This window comes from Acinonyx jubatus, chromosome B1, assembly GCF_027475565.1.
Source record: "Acinonyx jubatus isolate Ajub_Pintada_27869175 chromosome B1, VMU_Ajub_asm_v1.0, whole genome shotgun sequence".
Lineage (NCBI taxonomy): Eukaryota > Metazoa > Chordata > Mammalia > Carnivora > Felidae > Acinonyx > Acinonyx jubatus.
Window position 1 is genome coordinate 196581586 of NC_069382.1, and position 18996 is coordinate 196600581.

Here is an 18996-nt window from a genome sequence, read left to right on the forward strand (position 1 = left end):
TCTCTCACTCTTTTTGGGTCAGACATGGGCAGCTTTCATACGGACGTTATGGGGAACTTCTGGGAGGCAGCAAGGCGGGAAGGAGAGGTAATTTAGCACTCTGGGAAGGGTGATTAAATGACAGTGACGCTACGTCTCCCGATGGTTCTGGACTCTACAGTTTTATTTTCTAGTAACTTCTATACGGAGACACACTCAGGCACGCACACACACACATTCTTTCCTACACAACATTGAACACACCGTGTATTTTGCATCCTGCTTCTCCCCTTTAATACCACGCCATGAGCATTCTTCCAAATTAGTAAAGAATACTGAAAACACTGTGTTAGCACACGGGAAGCCTTCTGCACCATGCTGGAGGTGCAGGTCATGCTAAGATTCTGCTGCTGTAACCGAGGCCGTGATAGAGACTCTGACACACGGCTCCTGCCCAGACTCTGAGCCCTTCCGTGGGATCACCAGGGAGGGGGTTTTCTGGGTCCAGGACCCAGAGTATCAAGAAGTTCCCAGTTCCCATGCGAAAGTGGCCTGTGAAGGAGCAAATCTGCTAATCACGGCTCCATTCGCAGGAGCCCAGGAGCTCAAGGCTTCCCGGACCCTCGTCCTCACTGGGGTGGTCCACCTTCCAACTAAGGCAGCCGCCCTGGGAATCTGAGGCCTGGGAAGGCCATGCCTGCCTCGCGCTCCTGGCCCCGGGTGGTGAGCCATCCTGCCGGGTGAGGAGAGAGAACACCGTGCTGAGGACACAGCCTGCCCCACGGCTGATGAGGCCTCCGCCTCGTTAGCAAGGAATCCGAGAGCAGGATGTGGTTTTCTTCTAATTAATAGAAATTCACAGAGCGTGGGCCTGAGACGCACAGGCTGGGCCCTGTCAGGAACAGATGGGTTCTCCGGATGGCTCCATGAAATCCGGCTCTAAGACTTGCAAAACAACTTGGCCTTTCTGGGAAGTTTGGTGCCTTCGCTGTGTCCCCCCCCCCCCACAGCCCCCCCCCCTCCCCTCCAGGACTTGGACGAGGGCTTTGACCCAAGGATCCGTGCGTTCTAAAGAGAATGCACGTGTGGGGTGGGGGCCAGCAGCCTGGTGAACGGCTCCGTGACCCACTTGTTCCCTAACAGACTATCGGCACAGGCTCCAGCCACACGCCGTACTTGGGCCGAGAGCCACGGTGCACACGGCCCTCTGGGAGCTCTGTCTGCAGGGGGGGACTGGCAGGGCGTGGTAAGGGGAAGGCCAGGAGGCACTGAACCAGAGGCACCCACTGCCACCCAGGCGGGTGGTGGCGAACGTTGTCACAACTGCTCTGTGGGCGGGTCAAGGGCCACACAAATCTGTAGCATTTGTCGATTTCCGTGGCGTAAAGGTCCCCACTGTGAGCCACGACACGCTATGAAAATGGCATCACGCCTCCACCCTGAGGCCGTCCTGGGGTGCCAGGAGGAGATGCCCCCCAAAAGAAGACCCCGCAGATGAGCCACAGGTCCCAGGAGGAAGTGGGGTCGAGGAGGGGCAGAGCAAGGATGCCAGCGTGCAGAGGGTAGGACGTATGCAGCAGTAGCCAAGGCTCCCGGGCTCACGATCCGCCAGAAGGAAGGTGGAGTTCACACCAAGTGCAAGAGGGAAGAGGCAGAAGGGTTTTAAGCAAAAGAACAACACAATCGGGTTTTGACTTAGGATGATGGAAAGGGGAGGCTTCCTCATGCTCTGCCTCTTGTGCATCCACAAACCTCATTTCTTTCGACTCTGGTTCTTGTCTGGAATCCTCCCTTCTTTCAGCTCCAAATTCCTCCGCCCTGGCATCGTGTCTTGGCACCATCTCTTGACTGCAAAGTCGTCTTGACTGTTCCCCTGCATCCCCCTGGCCCTTTGCCTCACAGCACACAGTGATCTTTTTACAAAAGAAATTGAACCATGTTGTTCTCCTGCTTAAAACCCGCCAGCGGCTTCCCATTGCACGTACAAAGGATCCTAACGGGGGCCTGCAGGCTGTCCCCCCTCTGCCCCGTCTCACACCACACCCACCCTTGCCCACATGATCCCACCACGCTGGCTCCTCTGTTCTTCCAGTGAGCCAGGCTCACTCCTGCCCCAGGGCCTTGCCACTTACTTCTCCCTCTGCCTGAAAAGGTCTCTGCCTGTTGCTCCTTTCCCACCTTGAAATGCTCAGCTTGATATTCCTCCCCTCCGAGTCCAGCCCCTAGCAGGTCTGACTGGCTGAGATTGGACAGCTACAAAATCTGGGGAAATGCATAAAGCAATTCTTTGCGAGCATTGAGTGGCAGCCGAGGCAGGGCTACAATCCTGGAGGGAAAGGATGTACATCAAGGTGAGCTCCATTTCTCCCTGGATTTCTCTCTGGAGCATTTTCCAAAGCCTGGGTCAGGAGTGGAGCCCAGGCCGTGCGGTGGTCCTGCTAGGTGGAGGGCTCAGAGGCGCTCTGATATCTGGGTCTGGGGAACAAAGTAACAGGAAGGAGAGAGCCTGGCACTGCCCTGGAAATGCCCCCTTGGGTCCTTGGCTGAATCCTAAGCTGAGCAGCATAGTGTGGGACTCTGGGGCCTCACAAAGGAGAGCAACTGGTCGGCCAATTGCTGAAGAGACTTCAGCGGTCACACACCGTCACCAAGTTGGCAGACTTTTGGCCAAGCCCCAGTTGAGCGTCCTCGGCAAATACTCAGGGGCCTCAGCTGCTACCACTGAAAGTCCGGGACCCAGGAGCAAGGTCCACACCATAGGAGGACAATCAGGCCCTAGGACGGGGTTGAAACTCACATACACCTGCACAGGAATGATACGGTCTGCTGATCATCCCACGACCTGCCAGAGGAAGACACACTCAACATCCTTTAGAGGGAGCTAATAATCAGGAGTCTCTACCACATCTCATCCTACACGATGTCCAACATACAAAAGTTTTTGAAAATTACCAGACACATGAAGAAGATGGAAAACGGGACTTAACCAAGAAGATAACCAAAGATCAACCAAACAGTTGATAGAAACAGACCCAGAGATATCTAGATATTGGCATTAGCAGACAAGACCTTCAAAATATAGGAAAGATTGGGGTGCCTGGGGGTTCGGTTGGTTAAGCATCTCACTTCAGCTCAGGTCATGATCTCATGGTTTGTGGGTTCGAGCCCCACGTCGGGCTCTGTGCTGACAGCTCGGAGCCTCCAGGCTTCGGATCCTGTGTCTCCCTCTCTCTCTGCCCCTGCCCTGCTCGCACCCTGTCTCTCTCTGTCTCTCAAAAATGAATACATGGTAAAAAAGATTTTTTTTAAATATAGGAAAGATAGACAAAATGAATGAAAAGATGGGAGTATTTCAATAGAGAATCAGAATCTCTTTAAGAAGGATAAAATGGATATTCTAGAGCCAAAAAAATAGAACAAATGAAATGAAGAACTCATAGGATGGAATTATCAGAAGATAGGACACAAGAGAACACAGGATTAGTGAACTAAACACAGGTCAATAGAACATCCAAACTAACGCACAAATATTTTTTAAAAAGGAAGAAACAGAACAGTTTCCAAAGATATGGGATAGAGTAAAAAACTCTGGATATCCAGGAAATGAGAGAAAAATAGGACAGAATAACATATTTGAATAAATAACGACCCCAAATTCTCCACACTTGATAAAAAAAACCCTTGAATCTACCATTTTAAGACGCTCACAAAAATGCAAGCAGGATAAATATAAATAAAACCACACCAGGCACATCATAGTCAATTTGCCAAAACCCAAAGATAAAAAGGAAATCTTAAAGCAGTCAGAGACAAAATAACACATGTATTTCAGAAAAACAAAACCAAGCAAAAAAAAAAAAAAAAAAAAAAAAAGAACTAGGATAAAAACAACCAATTTTTGAACAGAAGCTATGGGAGCCAGAAGGCAATGAAATGAGATCTTCAAAGGGCCAAAAGAGGGGGAAATATCTGCCTACCTAAAATTCTAAATCCAGATCCTCACCAGAAGAAATAACCAAGTTCTTTGGACAGAAGGAAAACAGATCCCCAGGACTGAATGCACAGCTCAGACACGTGAGGACATGTGGGGAAACGTAGATCATTGCTGGCTTTAAACAACAACAGTAACAACGCCTCGTGACATTTATTAGACAGAGACATAATATATATGCTAAAAATGAAGAAAAGAAGAAAGAGGAATGGAGATAAACTGTTAAAATTTTTGCATTAATCATTAATAATTACTCACTTATTTGGGACTTCTGCATTACCTGCTAAAAGTACCAATGTAAGGTACATTTAAATAATTAACAGGCACACTTTGGAATCTCTAGGGCAAATACTGAAAAAATGAGGAACAGAATGAGCTAACGGAGAAGAAAAATGAATAATAGAAAATATTTATGAATACCAAAAGCAAAGGCCAGAAAGGAGAAACAGAACAGAACAGACAAAGAGAACAAAAACCCAATTCTATCATCACATGCGTGAAATGTACGTGGACCGAACACCTGAACTGAAAAGCAGAGGCTGTGGAACTGAGCTAAGTGAAAACACACCAGTCGCATGCTATTTCGAGGATGCCCATGGGTTGAATGCAAAAGGATGAATGGTGTACAAGAAGTTGAGGATTCCATGAAAACAGTAAGGGAAAGAAGCTGATGTGCCTACTTTAATGTCAGACAAAGTATAATTTGGGCAAGAAGGCTGAGAGATAACGAGGGACCCTTCATCACGATCAAAGAATCAAGTCAGCAGGAAAACGTAATTTTAAGTCTGCGTGTATCTTATAAATAGTTTCCACGGGCACCTGGGTGGCTCAGTCGGTCGAGCGTCCAACTTCGGCTCAGGTCACCATCTCACAGTTTCGCGAGTTTGAGCCCCTCATTGGGCTCTGCGCGGACAGCAAGGAGCCGACTTCAGATCCTCTGTCCTCCTCTCTCGTTCTCTCTCTCTCAAAAATAAATAAACGTTAAAGAAAATTTCCAAATATATGAATCAAAACTAATATAACGCCAAGAAGAAATACACAAATGCACACTCAGAGATTGCAAACGTATCTGTGTAAATAACAAAACACATGGACAAAATGTTGGTGAAGACACAGAATATCTGATTAGCACAATTAACCACCATGGACTGATCACAATCCTCAAGAACTCTGGAATAGTCACTCCTTACAAGGACCTCCAGGATACCTACCAAAATAGACTATAACCTGGTCACTAGAACAAATCTCAAACTTTAAAACAATATAGTGTATGTTTTCTGACCACAGTGAAATAAAACTACAAATCAGTAACGAAAACATAACCAAAAAAGTCAGCAGGTGCTTGGGAACTCAGCAACACGTTTCTGAATAACCCATGGGCCAAGAGAGATGCCGCAAACAGGAATTAGAAACTACTTTGAACCAAATAGACATAAAGCACAACATATCAAAATGTGGGGAATGTAGCTGAAACAGTGCTCAGCGAGCATTGCAAAGACTTAAGAGCACAGATCACAAAAGAAGAACCTGCTGAAAATAAACGATCTAAGCTTTCAACACAAGACGCAAGAAAAAGAGAAGCCAACTAAGTCAAAACAAAGGGGAAGAAAGGGAGCGATTCTGTAAACAGAATCCGGTGAAATAAAATACAGACATACAATGAAGAAAATCAGCAAAACCCAAAGAGAATCCTTTGCAACGAATGACAAAATTGCTGCAGAGAGAGAGAAAGAGAATATGGGTCAAAGGGCTCAACGCTAGATGTCTTAACAGATATGCAAGACCGCCGTGAGAGTGATGAGCATTTCTTCCTGCGATTCCTGAACATCGATTACCGTCCACACGTGTGGACAGTGACTCGGGGAAGCCCATGTCTTGGCCAAATCACAGACGTGGTTAAGTACAGAGCTGGGTTTGACCTCAGAGTGAGTCCTAAAGCCTCTGTTCTTTCCATTGTCCCTTTCAAGGCCCAATGCAGAGCCTGATGGAGGTGTTAGCCAACCTATGGTGGTGATCGTATTGAAACATATAAATGTTTCAAGTCAACACGTTGTGTACCTTAAGCTTATACAATGTTATATGTCAATTATATCTTTAAAAGAGAGAGAGAAAGAGCGAGAGAGACTCAATGTGCAGAATTAGGACCTGGACTGCTTGAAAATCCCCTGGATCTGAAAATATGAGCTCTTTTTTTTTAAAAAACAAAAGAATTTTTTTTAATGTTTACTTATTTTTTGAGAGAGAGACAGAGTGTGAGTGGGGGAGGGGTAGAGAAAGGGAGGCACAGAATCCGAAGCAGGCTCCAGGCTCTGAGCTGTCAGCACAGAGCCCGACGTGCAGCGTGAACCCACGATCTGCGAGATCATGACCTGAGCTAAAGCTGGACGCTTAACCGACTGAGCCACCCAGGCGCCGCTGAAAACGTGAGCTCTGATGTTAAAGTTGAACACGGCCCCCTCCGCTGCCATCCCACCGGACACCTGTCTAAACAGCCTGAGCAGAGGGGCAGGCTTGTGTCTCAGGTTGTGCACAGGAAGGGGCCATCCGGGTGGGAGTCCACCCTTCCTGCGACCTGACGGCCCAAGTTATTTAAAGTTCCCTGTGCCTGTGTTCTCGCATCTGCTAAATGGGGACGATGATCATCCCTCCTCCGAGGGCTGCTGGACGCTCACCTGAGGAAAGGGGACGCTCCGCACTCTAGAAAGTTAGCAAGATGATGAGAAGGCAGCGATTCGAGATCAACCTATCAGGGGGCCGCTGCTTGCCCTCAGAGCTCGCCCTGGGTCTGCAGAACACCACGGTCTTTTCTCCTCCTTTTCCAAACGTGCTTCTCTCGCTCCTGCTCCGTCGATGTTTCCTCGCGGGGCACTGGATACCTCGGCACTTCCCCCCACCAGCGACGAAGCGGCTGAATTGCCATCATTTCTGGAATTCTCCGTGCGTAAGGAAGGCCCCATCCACCTGCCAGCCAGACCTGGTTTCTCCTCCAAGGGCGGCCCGTGGGCTTCTGCGGTCAGTTGCCCTGACAGCTGAGTCACCTGCACCCCCCTTTCCACAGCACCCTCCTTGCCCCCCACCATCTTGCTTTCCCCCTGCGGACACTCCTCCGCTCTCACCAAGCGGCCCCCAGCTGTGCTGGCCCCCAATGCGACTTCTGTCTCCAGGACGCGGATCCTGCTCAGAAGATGGGCGTTCTCCCCCCTGAAGGCCTGAACCGTGTCTTCTATCCCCAGCACCACGCCCTTCATCAGCTCTTTGTAACTGACCCCGAGCTCCGAGATCAGCGCCTTGAGCTCCCGGTTTTCCATTGTGACGTGCTCCATCACACCCTTGGATTTTCTGGCGCTCTCGGCCGTGGCTCTCTGAAGCTGGGCCAGGTGCCCTTTCAGCTGCTCGTTCTCCTCTTCGAGCTCGGAAATTTTGCCGTAACTTTTCCCGTTGCAGTCTTCCAGGTCAGAAACGACCTGCCGGTATTGGGCCAGCTCCCTCTGCAAGAGCACGATGTCTCCGACCAGCATGCTGTTGTCCTGTTCGAGGACCGCCATCTTGGTCACATTTCTCTCCCTCTCTTCCTCGAGGGCGCACACTTTTCGACGGCATCTCTCTCGGTCGCCCCGCAGCTCGGCGTTGTCACGTAAAACTTGGCTTCTCTCTCGTTTCAGCCCAGAAATGAGCCGGTGAAACCTTGTCCTCTCTTCTTCAAGGGCTCTCAGTGGCTGGGAGGGCTGGTTCCCACCCAGCTCGGAGGGCCACTCTGGACCCGGACCCACATCATCTGAATCAGGCACCATCCCTGGGAGAATGGTGCTGGTCCCCAGGACCTCCGTCCCGCCTGGTCCGACCTCTTCGTCGGTCCCCCCGGGTCTGACCTCTCTGGCCAAACAAATATCCGAGCCCTGGTTTGCCAAAGCCTGCTGGGAGTGAGCATTCTCCGGGGGGCTGTGCTGTTTCCGAGCCAAGCTCTTGCTTCCTCCGGCCGGCATGGAGGTTGGCCACCATCGCCCCCCGCCCCCACGCAGCAGGATGGAGAGTTGCTGGGAAGAAGCTTCTGCCTCCTTCCCAAATTCGTCTCTTCTGAGCTCAGACCTGTCAGGTTGTTGGCTCAGAGCCCACGGATCACTGGTAGGTTCAGTTCCCCTGGGTGGAAAGGCCGATCGGGGAGACAGCGTCAGACCTCCCTCTGCCACCGGGGAGAGCATTTCCTGGTGCTCACGTTCCTCGGGGCCAGGCTCCCCTGGGACATCCCTGTGGGCCAGACGAGACCCTTCTAGAGGCAGTGCTTTCTCCTCCTTCTCTCCTTGCCTTTGGTCCCCAGGGCTTTCCTCTTGCAGATTCGGAGCATTTGCAGACCACACGAGCGTTTCCTCCTCGCCCTGCCCTGCAAGGAGCTGAGTGCCTCCCGGACTTGGCCTCTGGGAGCCCTGGGCCCTGGCTGGGGGGGCCTCTTCCTCCTCCGGTGACAAAAGCCCTCCCTCCCTCCACCTCCTACTCAGGGGTGCGGGACCCTCAGTTGACAGGGGGGCCTCCTCCTGCAAAAGAGGCCATGGGAGCTTTGGCCTGGGCCAAGGGCAGGAGACAGAGGCCTGGGTTTCTGAGGCCCTGTTCTCGACCGGCTGGCCCTCTGGGGCTCTGACGCCGTCCCCCAGGCTCGGGTTGTCTCGGCTTCCCTGACTTAGCTTGCTCTCGTCACCAAGGTCTGCCTCCTTCCTGCCCCGACTCCTCCTCGCCCCCCGCTCCTCGGTTCTCCACTCTGGGGGCCCTCCTCCCTCCTTCCAAGCGCCTTTCACATCTCTGGGTGACTTGAATTTGTGACTTGAGATCTGGGGTGGCTCGTGGCAGAGGGAGGCAGTCTGGCCCCTTCTCCAGTGGGGATTCCGGCAGGTGGGTCCTCCGGTTCTGGGAGCAGGTGGGAACCTGGCGTCCAGCGTCCGTCGCATCTGGGATTCTTGTGCAGAAGCCTCCCGGAGCAGGAGCAGCGGTGGCAAGGAAGGGGGGTTCCCGGCCGGCCCCCAGGGAGGGAGTGTGGACGTCTGCACCAGGACCCGGGCAGCTGCTAGCCTCTGCTCTGAAATCCCGGCCAGCTCCACGGGGAGGAGTGAGCCATCCCTGTACTGGCCGGGGGGGCAGCCACAGATGAGGAGAAAAGTCTGCACATCCAAGCTGGGCTCAGCCAGAGTCCGCTAAGGATGGGAAGAGAAGAGAAGAGAAGGGAAGGTGTGAAGCGGCCCCTGCCTCTCTTTAGTCCCCCACACCTCTCAGACCTCATCTCCTGATGCTCTTGGTGCTTCCTCACCCAGCCACACGGGCCTCCCTAGCACACCAAGCCTGGTGCCACCCCAGGGCCTTTGCACCTGCTCTTCCCTCTGCCCAGAATATCCCTCCCCAGATCCCCTCGTGGCTTACTCCCAATCGATGCATATCTCTGCTCAGACGTTCCTTCCTCAAGAAGCCCCTGACCGTTTCCCCACACGGTTCATGTTCTCTTTTACTGTGCCCCCCTCCCCACATCCCGCTGCACATCTATGTGGGCATCGTCTAACGCCCCTCAGCCCTGCGTGTCCAATACGGTAGCCACAGGCCACCGGCCACCGGCCACCGGCCACATTCCGAGAGCACCGGACATTTCCGTCATCGTGGGAGATCTAGGGGACAGGGCGGGGCAGGGGCCCTGGGCCAAGACCAGTGCCGGCCCGCAAGACATGCTAATTCAGTGCATGTATCCAGGGAGGAGACTGGGCCAGCTCACAGGCTGGGCTGGGGAGGGGCTGCTAGGAGGGAGGGGGGCCTGGGAGGGGCAACTTGGCTCCGTGCAGCCTGACTGACCCGCGGCCCCGGGCTAGGGACCTGCCCACTCCCCACCCAGGTCTCAGGCTGTTACAGTGCATCCCCTCGAATCTCCCTCTCAGTTAGTTCCAGAACGTTCTTCCAAGCCCTTCTTGAGCCCCTTCTCCCGCCGCCCACGCGCAGTAGGGCTGGAGCCCTGGGCTGGCAGAAAGCCTCCGACCTCACCCGTCCACGGTCAGATCCTGGGACGTCTTCCAGGGTCTCATCTGTGGCCTCCAGGCCTGCCACCACAACACAGGGGCCTCGCCCGGCCCCGACACGGTCCCAGGAGCAGCACGCCTCAGAGGGCTGGCCTGGGAGGCAAGAGGACCCCAAGAGTTAAAGAGACCCTCCTAGGGGTTTTCTCACAACTGTTGCCAGTGACTGAGCCCCCCTGCACGTGGGAGGGCCCGGCTCTTCTCACGGACTCACGTCCTCCGAGCCCCAGAGACAGCCAATGGCCGCAACCTGCCAGGCGAGGAAACCGAGGCTCGCGGATGGGGAATGACTGTCGCCGATGAGCAGCAGGTCGGGTCTGGAAGCCACCTGTGCTGACCACAGAGCTCACGCAGGCGACGAATACCTGCCGTGAGACCTGCCTCAACCCCGCCCCCTCGTGGTCACACGGGGTGCTGATCCCCCGCCCCACCCCCAGCCCCGCGCGGCTGGCATGCAGACAAAGGGGCTGACGCTAGACTTCACCACCAGACGGCCCGCCTCCTCCTTCTTCCACGGACAAATCAGACCTGTTTGACTTGCCAGCTCTGCTCCCCAGAAATAGAATGGGGGGGGGAGGGGGAGCGTCAGGGGGCCCATCACCAGCACCACTGGGTGTAAGTAACCCTCTCGTCTACAAACTGCATTTGGCCTCGGAAGGCTGTCCGTAAACCACAGACAGCTAGTTGGACATCGTGGCTTTGGGGCTCCCCAAGTGCAGCGGCTTTTGCAACAGAGGCTCTGGAAGCCGGGCCCAAGACTGTGACCAGACACATGGGTTCCCATGAGGGACAAGTTAGGGACAAGGGGCTCTGAGCCCTAGCAGCTCCCAGACCTCACACCTGTCTCACCCCTGAGCTGTCAAGGGGGGGTGGGGGTGGGGGACAGAATAGTCGTTACATGGTCTTCTGCAAAGACATCCCCTCCCGAGACACCGGCTGCCCCGTGCTAGGACAGGTGTCACCAGGCTGGCACCCTTCTGAGGGCGGAGGGAGTGAGCCTCAATGTCTAGGTGAGCCCACGTCAAGGACCTTGTCTGGACATCGCACACCCTGATCCCACCTTCTCCAGCTGTGTGGCATCGAGCAAGCGACACTACCTCTCTGAGCCTTAGCTTCCCCTCTGCAGAATGGGGCAGTCACCCCCCCACCCCGCCCCCGCCCCGGCACACTAGCATGTCCCAGGTGAGCTAGCCCGTCAGCGGAGGTCCACGCAGGCACCCGACGCACCCACAGCACCCACACACCTGCTGGACTTCTCGGGCCAGGGGCGCCGTGGGAGCAGAGGGTGGTCTGCAAGCCTCGGCTTCGGCAGGCATCCAGGGCGCCCTCCCCGGGCAGGGCCAGTGGCTCGTCCTGAAGCTGGCTCAGGGCGTCCTTGAGGAAGACACAAGGAGGGAGCTGGGAGGATGCTTCCTCCAACCACTCGGGAGGGAGCCGGGTCCCCGGCTGAGAGCAGAGGGCACGAGGCCTGACCCCGGCCCCAGTGCTCTTGGTCCGAAGGCCAACCCCCCTCCTATTGGCACGACTCAGTTCAGCAGACAACGAGGTGTGGCACTCGGTTCTCCGAGGAGTGTCTGTCCGGCCAAGATGCCCCCGGGCTCCCTAGAGTGGCACCACAGGCTCCCAGTCCCCTCTCCTTCCCGAAGGTCCTCTGTGTCCCCCCAGCAGAGGCAGGTGCCTGCCCGGGGGCCCCAGGCAGTCCTGTCCTTCAACCGTCAACAAGTCCCAAATGCTGCAGCCACGGGTCTCCAGGGGACACCCCTCCCCTTGGCCTCTCCCAAACGGCAAGCCAGCTGTGCGGACAGAGCTTCCCTGAGCAGGCACCCGCCCTGCAGGGCATCGTGCAGACACAGCCCAGCGCCGATCCACCATCCATGAGGGGCTGGGGACGGGCCCCCTCTGGCTTCCCACAGCCCCCACTACTTGGAACCAGGTTCTAATGGGCGCTGTTTGCTTCTGCCCCTGCTTCCCCACTAGACCTTGAGTCCTTCAAGCCTTCCACTTGCCCTCATGTGGTTGGCACCCTTACCTTGGCCTGGCACACATTAGGTGCTTAATAAATGTTTGATAGATGGATGGGCAGAACTTGCAGAAAGACAGGTATGCAGCACTTATTCAGCAAACACTTATTAGGCTCCCACTATGTGTCCGGTGCTATTCTAGGTGCAGGGGTAACAGAGAAGAACAGGTAACATCGTCCCCCTGTCCCCTGTCCCCCGGCTGCTCACCTGCTCTCAGCAGAGCCCTGCATCGACACCTAGCCAGGCCTCCTGTCCCCCCACATCCCACTCACAGTGCCAGGGACCCCCTAGCTTGCACTCTCACACCTACAAGGCCTCCCATGGCTCCCCCTCCCCAGGCTGGGATCAGTTCAAGGCTGCCATAACGCACTGTCGGGGTGGGGGCAGGGGGGCTGATACTCCTCACCCTGGTTTCTGCTCACGGTGGCCTCCCCGCCCCTCCCCAGCCAGCTTCTTGCCTGCCTCTGCACATCTGCATATGCTGTTCCTTCTGCCTGGCTACACGTCTTCCTAGGAAGGACGGGGGTTGCCCGCACCTCTCTCTCTGCCCCTCCCTGCACACCCCGCTCAGCAGCGGAGCCATCCTGGTGAGATGGAAACCAGATCAGGTTGCTCTCCTGTCTCCAATGTCCCCCGCTTCCCGCTGTGCAGAAAGAAGAAACGCTGCCCGGCCCCACTGCCCCCACCCTCGTTCTGCTCCTTAAAGGGACCCTTCTCCCCCCAACACCGCCTCAGAGCCCTGTACCCCTAGTGTCTGCTGCCTGCCTCTCTTCCCACCCCTCTGCCCGGCTAACCTGCTCGTCTCTGGGCTCCGCGTAAAGGCCAGATCTTCAATGAGGGCTTCCCTGGCCCTCCCCCAAATCAAGTCCCTTCCCTCCCTCAAGCATCTTCCGCTCACTCTCTGGGTTTGGGACCTCCCGGCTGTCTGTGTGATGTCACGTCCAGCGTCCTCACAGACCAGGCACCTCAACCCTGGCTGCACCTTAGAATCGCCCGGGGGCTTTGCCACAGAGCAGGGCCTCGGCCCAAAGCCCCCAAAGCCAGAGGGGCCTGGGCGCCGGCCTCGTGTTCCGCGTGTGGGGTTTTGATTTCACAAAATCACCACCAGAAAGAGGGGGAGAAGAGGAAACGGAGGAGAGAGGAGGTCGTGAGAAGAAGAGGAGGGAGCAGGATGGACAAAGGGAGACAGAGGCTCCACGTGGAGGGGAGCAAGAGAGCGATGGCAAGGAGGAGGGAAGAAGGGAGGAGGGAGAGCTGGGAGGGCAGCGTCGAAGGCCAGCACCGCAGCTCTGTTTGCTTCTGTTTGGGTTTCGTTCCGATATCCAAGTTGACTTCAATTCGGTTCAACAAATACTTGCTGAGCCTCAGCTAAGTGACACCCTGTTCTGGAGCTGGGGACACCGCTGCGGATAAAACACACAGACCCCCCCCCCCCGCCTCCGGGAGGCGACTTGGTGGGGCAGGGGGACATCCTAGAAGAAGGTGCTACACGCCCTTCATTTCACAAGTGACCAAACCACTACTCAGAGAGGGACAGTGGCCGGTCCAAGGTCACACAGCACACACGGAGGGAGAACAGAACCAGAGCTCGGGTCTTGAACTGGGTCCGGGCTTTCTCTGCCCTTCCCTGCCTCCCCACCCCCGCTCAGTCTTGTCAACCCTTCCTGCCTTTCGGTGCTCGGGGGGGCAGCGGCCCCCAGTTGTACGTGGCTTCAGCTTTCACATGCAATTATGGGGAAAGGTAAGCAAAAAAGAGGAAAATGAGGAATACAGAGCTATCCAGACACAAACACGATCAGTGTGTCAGGATATATCCACCTGGGTTTTCTTCTATGCAGAGACACTTAAATTCTTCCAAAAGTCCGTTTCTACAAAATGCCCATTTTTGCCGCATGCATTTCTCATTTGATGATACGGAAGGATCATCTCCCCACAAGTTCTCCTATAACGTGGTGTTTTACGGCTGCCTCATAACCTCTGACAGAAGGGATGCCTTCACTTACCAAGTCAGGGCCTTCTAATTGTACGTTTAGGTTGTTTCCGATTTTCACCAACTATAAACCGCACTGGGGCACTTTTACTATTTGACCAATATTCAGAATAAAATGGGACCTTGAGCTTTTGTGTATGTGTATTTATTCTGTAACTAATGGACTTGATCTTTCTGTGGAAGACCACTACACATTCGTCTTTCCTTTTGTGTTACTTGCATGTCCGTGGCTCTGCTGTGTTTTATTTTTTGACCCTGCCAGCCCACGCTTTAAAGCCCTTGCTGACTACTGGAGTCCCAAGTATGCAATACAGACTTCTGCACAAGTGAGAGCCAGAGCAGGGAGGGGGCTGCCTGGAATTTGAACTTGCGGCACAATGAAACGATTCCTGTAAACGCCACCAGGGGGCGCTCTACCCACACTGCCGGGGCAGAGACGTTCTGGGAGCTTCCCACATTCTTGATGCTGGGGTCACCAGGAGCTTGATCTCTGCTCTGGCATGACATTTTTAAGTGTGTAACTTTTCATCTCCCTGCACAAGCCCTCCCTCTAGTCCAGACCACAGCCCCTGGGCTGTCCCCTGCTGTAGCAGTCTATGGCCCAGGTCTCCCCTACCTGCCCCTGTGTCTGTCTCCCCTATAAAATTTCAAAGAGCAGGGTCACCCTTCCAGCCCCGGTGCCCCTTCTTGTCTTGCAAACCACAGTCCTTTTAACTTTCCTCTCACCCGTGCCCTGAACAGAAACGCTCTCCCCAAACTCCTCCCCAGGCCACGGTTTGTCATTGCAGTGGCCCGTCCCTTCAGGGACCTGGGCCCCAAGGCATTTGTTCTGGAAACTGGACGGTGTGTGATCCCAGGCCAGTGGCGTGCCTTCTCTGGACTGTGAGGCTGGGTACAAGGACAGGGGGATTCCTGCCTGGCTACCTCCCAGCGCTGATGAGATCCTGCTTGGAAAAGCGCTTGTAAATACGAAGCAAATAAAGCACCTTCCCGTGACGGTTCACTTCACCATGACCCAGGACGCCCAGGGCACATCACAGGTAACCACCGGGCTGTTGAGGGGGTGGCTCCCCGATGACGGGTAACTTTTTATCTCATGTGCTTCCCCGGAGCTGGACGACACCCGGGGTTCCCAGTGCACTGCCGTTGTGAGGCCGTCCCTCCGGCCGGGATTTTCCATTCTCCATGGGCAGCAGAGCAAATCTCTTTTCGTGGTCGCTTGCCCACTGAACCGCTAGCTTGCCAAGCACCTCCCGGCCATGGTCAGGGCCCGGGGTTCAGGGCTGACTCAGACGAGGAGCAAACACCAGCCAGGCCCTGCACAGTGAGAATTAGGGCCTCCAGAAGTGGGTCATGGCACTACCGGGGCACTGAGGAGCGAATGAGCTGGAGGTCAGGAAAGTCTTCTTGGAGGAAGTGGTATTCCCACTGAATGGAGAGAGGGTAGCAAGGGTTTTTAGAGCAGCCGAGGAGAGCAGGTGGTAGGAGCTTCCAGAAGCAGGGAAGGCTGCAGGCTGCAGAAGCTTCTAGACACAGGGAAGGCTGCAGGCTGCAAGAGCCTGGAGCATTCAGGGGCCTGCAGGAGTTCAGTGTGGCCAGGACAGGGTGGGGGTGGGGGGCTAGTGGGCAATAAGCCTGGAGAAGGAGCCCAGCCTAGAGTGTGGGCACCTTGAAGGCCATGGGTAGGAGGTTGAACTTGATCCCAGAGTGACAGGAGCCAGGAGGCTTATAAAAGGAGATTACTTGGGGGTTACTATGCCTATGCAGACAAAGGTGCTGAACACCTGCCTATAGCTCTTAGCCCCCCCCCCACCCCCCCACCCCCCCCCCCCGGGCTCCAACCCCTTTGGAAACATACTGTTGGCTTCTGGAAACCACACACACGTGCCATGTTCTCAGAACTCTGCCTACAATCCTGTAGGAGTGCCACCACGGGCCGCTGAACTTGATACAATTCTCCACTGAGACCCTGAAGGTCAACGTGTGGCTGGGCAGTTTTGTTATCAGTAGGTTCTAGCACTGAAATTTTAAACCTCAGCTATACTCCCTTGAAAGCTGGTACCTGGCTGGCATTTTATGCCTCCCCAGGAACCCTCTCCAGATGGCCATTTTTGACCCCAAAATGCCCCAAGTCGGGGTTGGCACTGCCCTCTGAGAATAAGACAGACCCCGGCAGACTGTCACACCCTGTGGCTCTGGGTCCGGCCCATATTCTTTTTTGAAAAATATTTATTTACTTCTTTTGAAAGAGAGAGAGAGAGAGAGAGAGAGAGAGCAGGGAGGGGCAGAGAGAGAGGGAAACAGAATCCCAAGCAGGCTCCAAGCTGCCAGCACAGAGCCTGACACAGGGCTGGAACCCACAAACCGTGAGATCGTGACCTGAACCAAAACCAAGAATCAGTTCAACCGACTGAGCCACCCAGGCATCCCCAGCCCCTATTTTAAATGCCAGGGTCCCCAGCAGCGACCCACAGACTGACCGTCAGGCCCCTTCCTCAGCCCCACCCCCTCCATCTACGAGGTCTTGTCATCCTGTGCAGGCAGGGAATTGTCATAGGAACTTTCCCAGCCCCTGTCCTGAGCTAGGGCCCAAGCCAGGCAGAGGCACCAACGGGACACCCATTAGTACTGACTACTATGCCACCGACCAGTAAGTGCTGGAGGGCAGAGCATGGCACTCAAAAGTCCAAGGAGCCTGTGGGGGCACAGCTCCTGCCCCGCTACTTAGCACATCCGTGACCCTACTATGAGGTTATGGCCTCTCCGTGCCCTCACTTCCTCATCTGTGAAATAAGGACAAAATAGTGCCTCCTTCCTCAGATGCACTAGACGAGTGACAGCTAAAGAGCACGGAAAATCGCACATGGCATAAAGATGCCATTGTCAATATCCACCCAGGCAAAGCTGGCCATGCAGCCCGTGTCCCTGCCACCTCGTGGGTCTTCACGACTGTTTGTCCAGAGGGGTACTTGTTATGGATTGAATTGTGTCCCCCAAATTCCCAAGTTAAAGCCTTCATCTCCAGTATCTCAGAATGTGACCTGATTTTGGAGATGGCGGTAGGGAGGTCTTTGCAGATGAAACCAGTTACTATGAGGTCCATTAGCGTGACTGGTGTTCTTAAAAAGGGGGACGTTTGGGCACAGAGACAGAGAGGGGAGATATGCCATCAAAGCACAGAGGGAAGACAGCACCCACCAGCCCAGGAGAGGGGCTCGAACAGACCGTCCCTCACGGCCTCAGAAGCCCATGAATCCTGCCACCGCCCTGACTTTGGAGGTCAAGTTCCAGAACTGCTGTCTCAACCACTGTGTTTGTGGCAGCTCCAATAAATGACAATTTCCATCCAGACGCGATTTATTTTCCAGAATTACAATAAGGTGCCAATATAAAAATGTACACTTCTTTCCTTTTATCTGGCGAATATAATAGAGGAAGAATGAATAGACCACACAGAAGAGAGAAAACGGGGGCAGAGGGTTGCTATTTTCTTTTTGAAAAAATGACCACAGAGAAACTCATTATTAAAATGAGCCAAGCAGGCTGCCCTTCATTCCCTGAGAAAACGTAGCACATTTAAAGGTCTAGTTAATTTGAAAGAGATTTATCTTATCCAAAGAAAAAGTGGATTCTGTGTGTGTGTGTGTGTGTGTGTGTGTGTGTGTGTGTGTGTGTGTTAGCTTGTTTAACGAGTGATCTTCTTTCGGTAAGGTTGCTCACTGATTTTTCCTTAGATGTAATTTGGAGGGAGGCAGGATCCGGAGCTCTTGTAAGGAGCTGAGTTAACTCTCCCTGCCAGGGAGGCAGGCTGGTGCAGGAGGAACAGAGCACTCTGGGCTCCCATCAAACCTGGATCGGGCTCCAGGTCTGCTTCCCACTAGCTGTGTGACAACAGATCGATGCACTGCCTCTCTGAGCCTCAGTATCCTCCTATGTGGAGTGGGGATACCATTAGTACCCACCTCACAGCCTTCTTGAGCACTGAATGAAAATAATGCCTTTGAAAAACCCCCAGGAGGGTGCAGAACACAGGGCAGGGATAGGTTAAACGTGAGCTTTTACTCTACTGTCAGTCAAATGAAAGAATCAATGTCCAATCTGCTCTTGTTTGCAGATCGTAAGAAGTTCGCCCAAGGTCACACAGCTAGTCATTAAGAGAGCCAGAAAGGGACCCAACCCTGTGTGCATAGTCCTGGGGACCCCCTGGGTGATGATGCTTGCCCGAGGCTCCAAAGAGCCCCCGGACCTGGGCCCTGCCCTCAAGGAGCTCACAGTCTAAGGAAGAAGTGAAGAAACATGGACGGCACTCGCCACCAGGGAACCGTCCCCACCTTTGGAGTTGTGTGGGAGGAGGGAGAGGGGGTCATCATCTTCGGAAGGAAGACCTTACGGGCATGTGGCAGTTACATAACACGCACACCCAAGGGACTCATGTGGCACGGGGCCTGGCACACAGCCGGGTCTTGTTAACAGCTGGACAGCTGGACGGACAGGAGGGAACAGATGATGAGGGATGAGGGGTAGGTGGCTCCCAGTAGAGTGGCTGGATGGAGAGGCGGACAGCCAGATGGTGGGGTGAATGAGATGATGGAGCATGGGTAGACAAGCAGATGGATGGATGTGCAGGCACATGGGTGAACTGGTGGATGGGTGGACGAGAAGGTGGACAGATGGGCAGTGAGGTGGCTGTGCTGAAGAACGGGCGGGTGAAGGTGCATGACTGGCTATGCAGATGGGTGGGTCAGATGACTGATGGAATGAAGGATGGATGGATGGGTGGGTGGATGGATGGATGGGTGGATGGATGGGTGGGTGGATGGGTGGATGGATGGGTGGGTGGATGGGTGGGTGGATGGATGGATGGATGGATGGATGGATGGGTGGATGGGTGGATGGGTGGGTGGGTGGGTGGATGGATGGATGGATGGGTGGGTGGGTGGATGGAAGGATGGGTGGATGGATGTGGATGGATGG

General features: G+C 54.6%; 1 protein-coding gene across 1 annotated transcript in view; it reads right to left on the bottom strand.

Annotated features, from left to right (window-relative positions):
* CB1H4orf50 (chromosome B1 C4orf50 homolog) overlaps positions 1–18996 on the bottom strand; it is a 109954-nt gene that overhangs the window by 78126 nt on the left and 12832 nt on the right. Inside the window, exons 5-7 of the mRNA XM_053216182.1 lie at positions 11256–11385; positions 9980–10107; positions 6714–9150 (exon numbers count right to left, since the gene is read on the bottom strand). Coding sequence (XP_053072157.1) covers positions 6714–9150; positions 9980–10107; positions 11256–11385 — 2695 coding nt within the window. The remainder of the gene's footprint in view (positions 1–6713; positions 9151–9979; positions 10108–11255; positions 11386–18996) is intronic.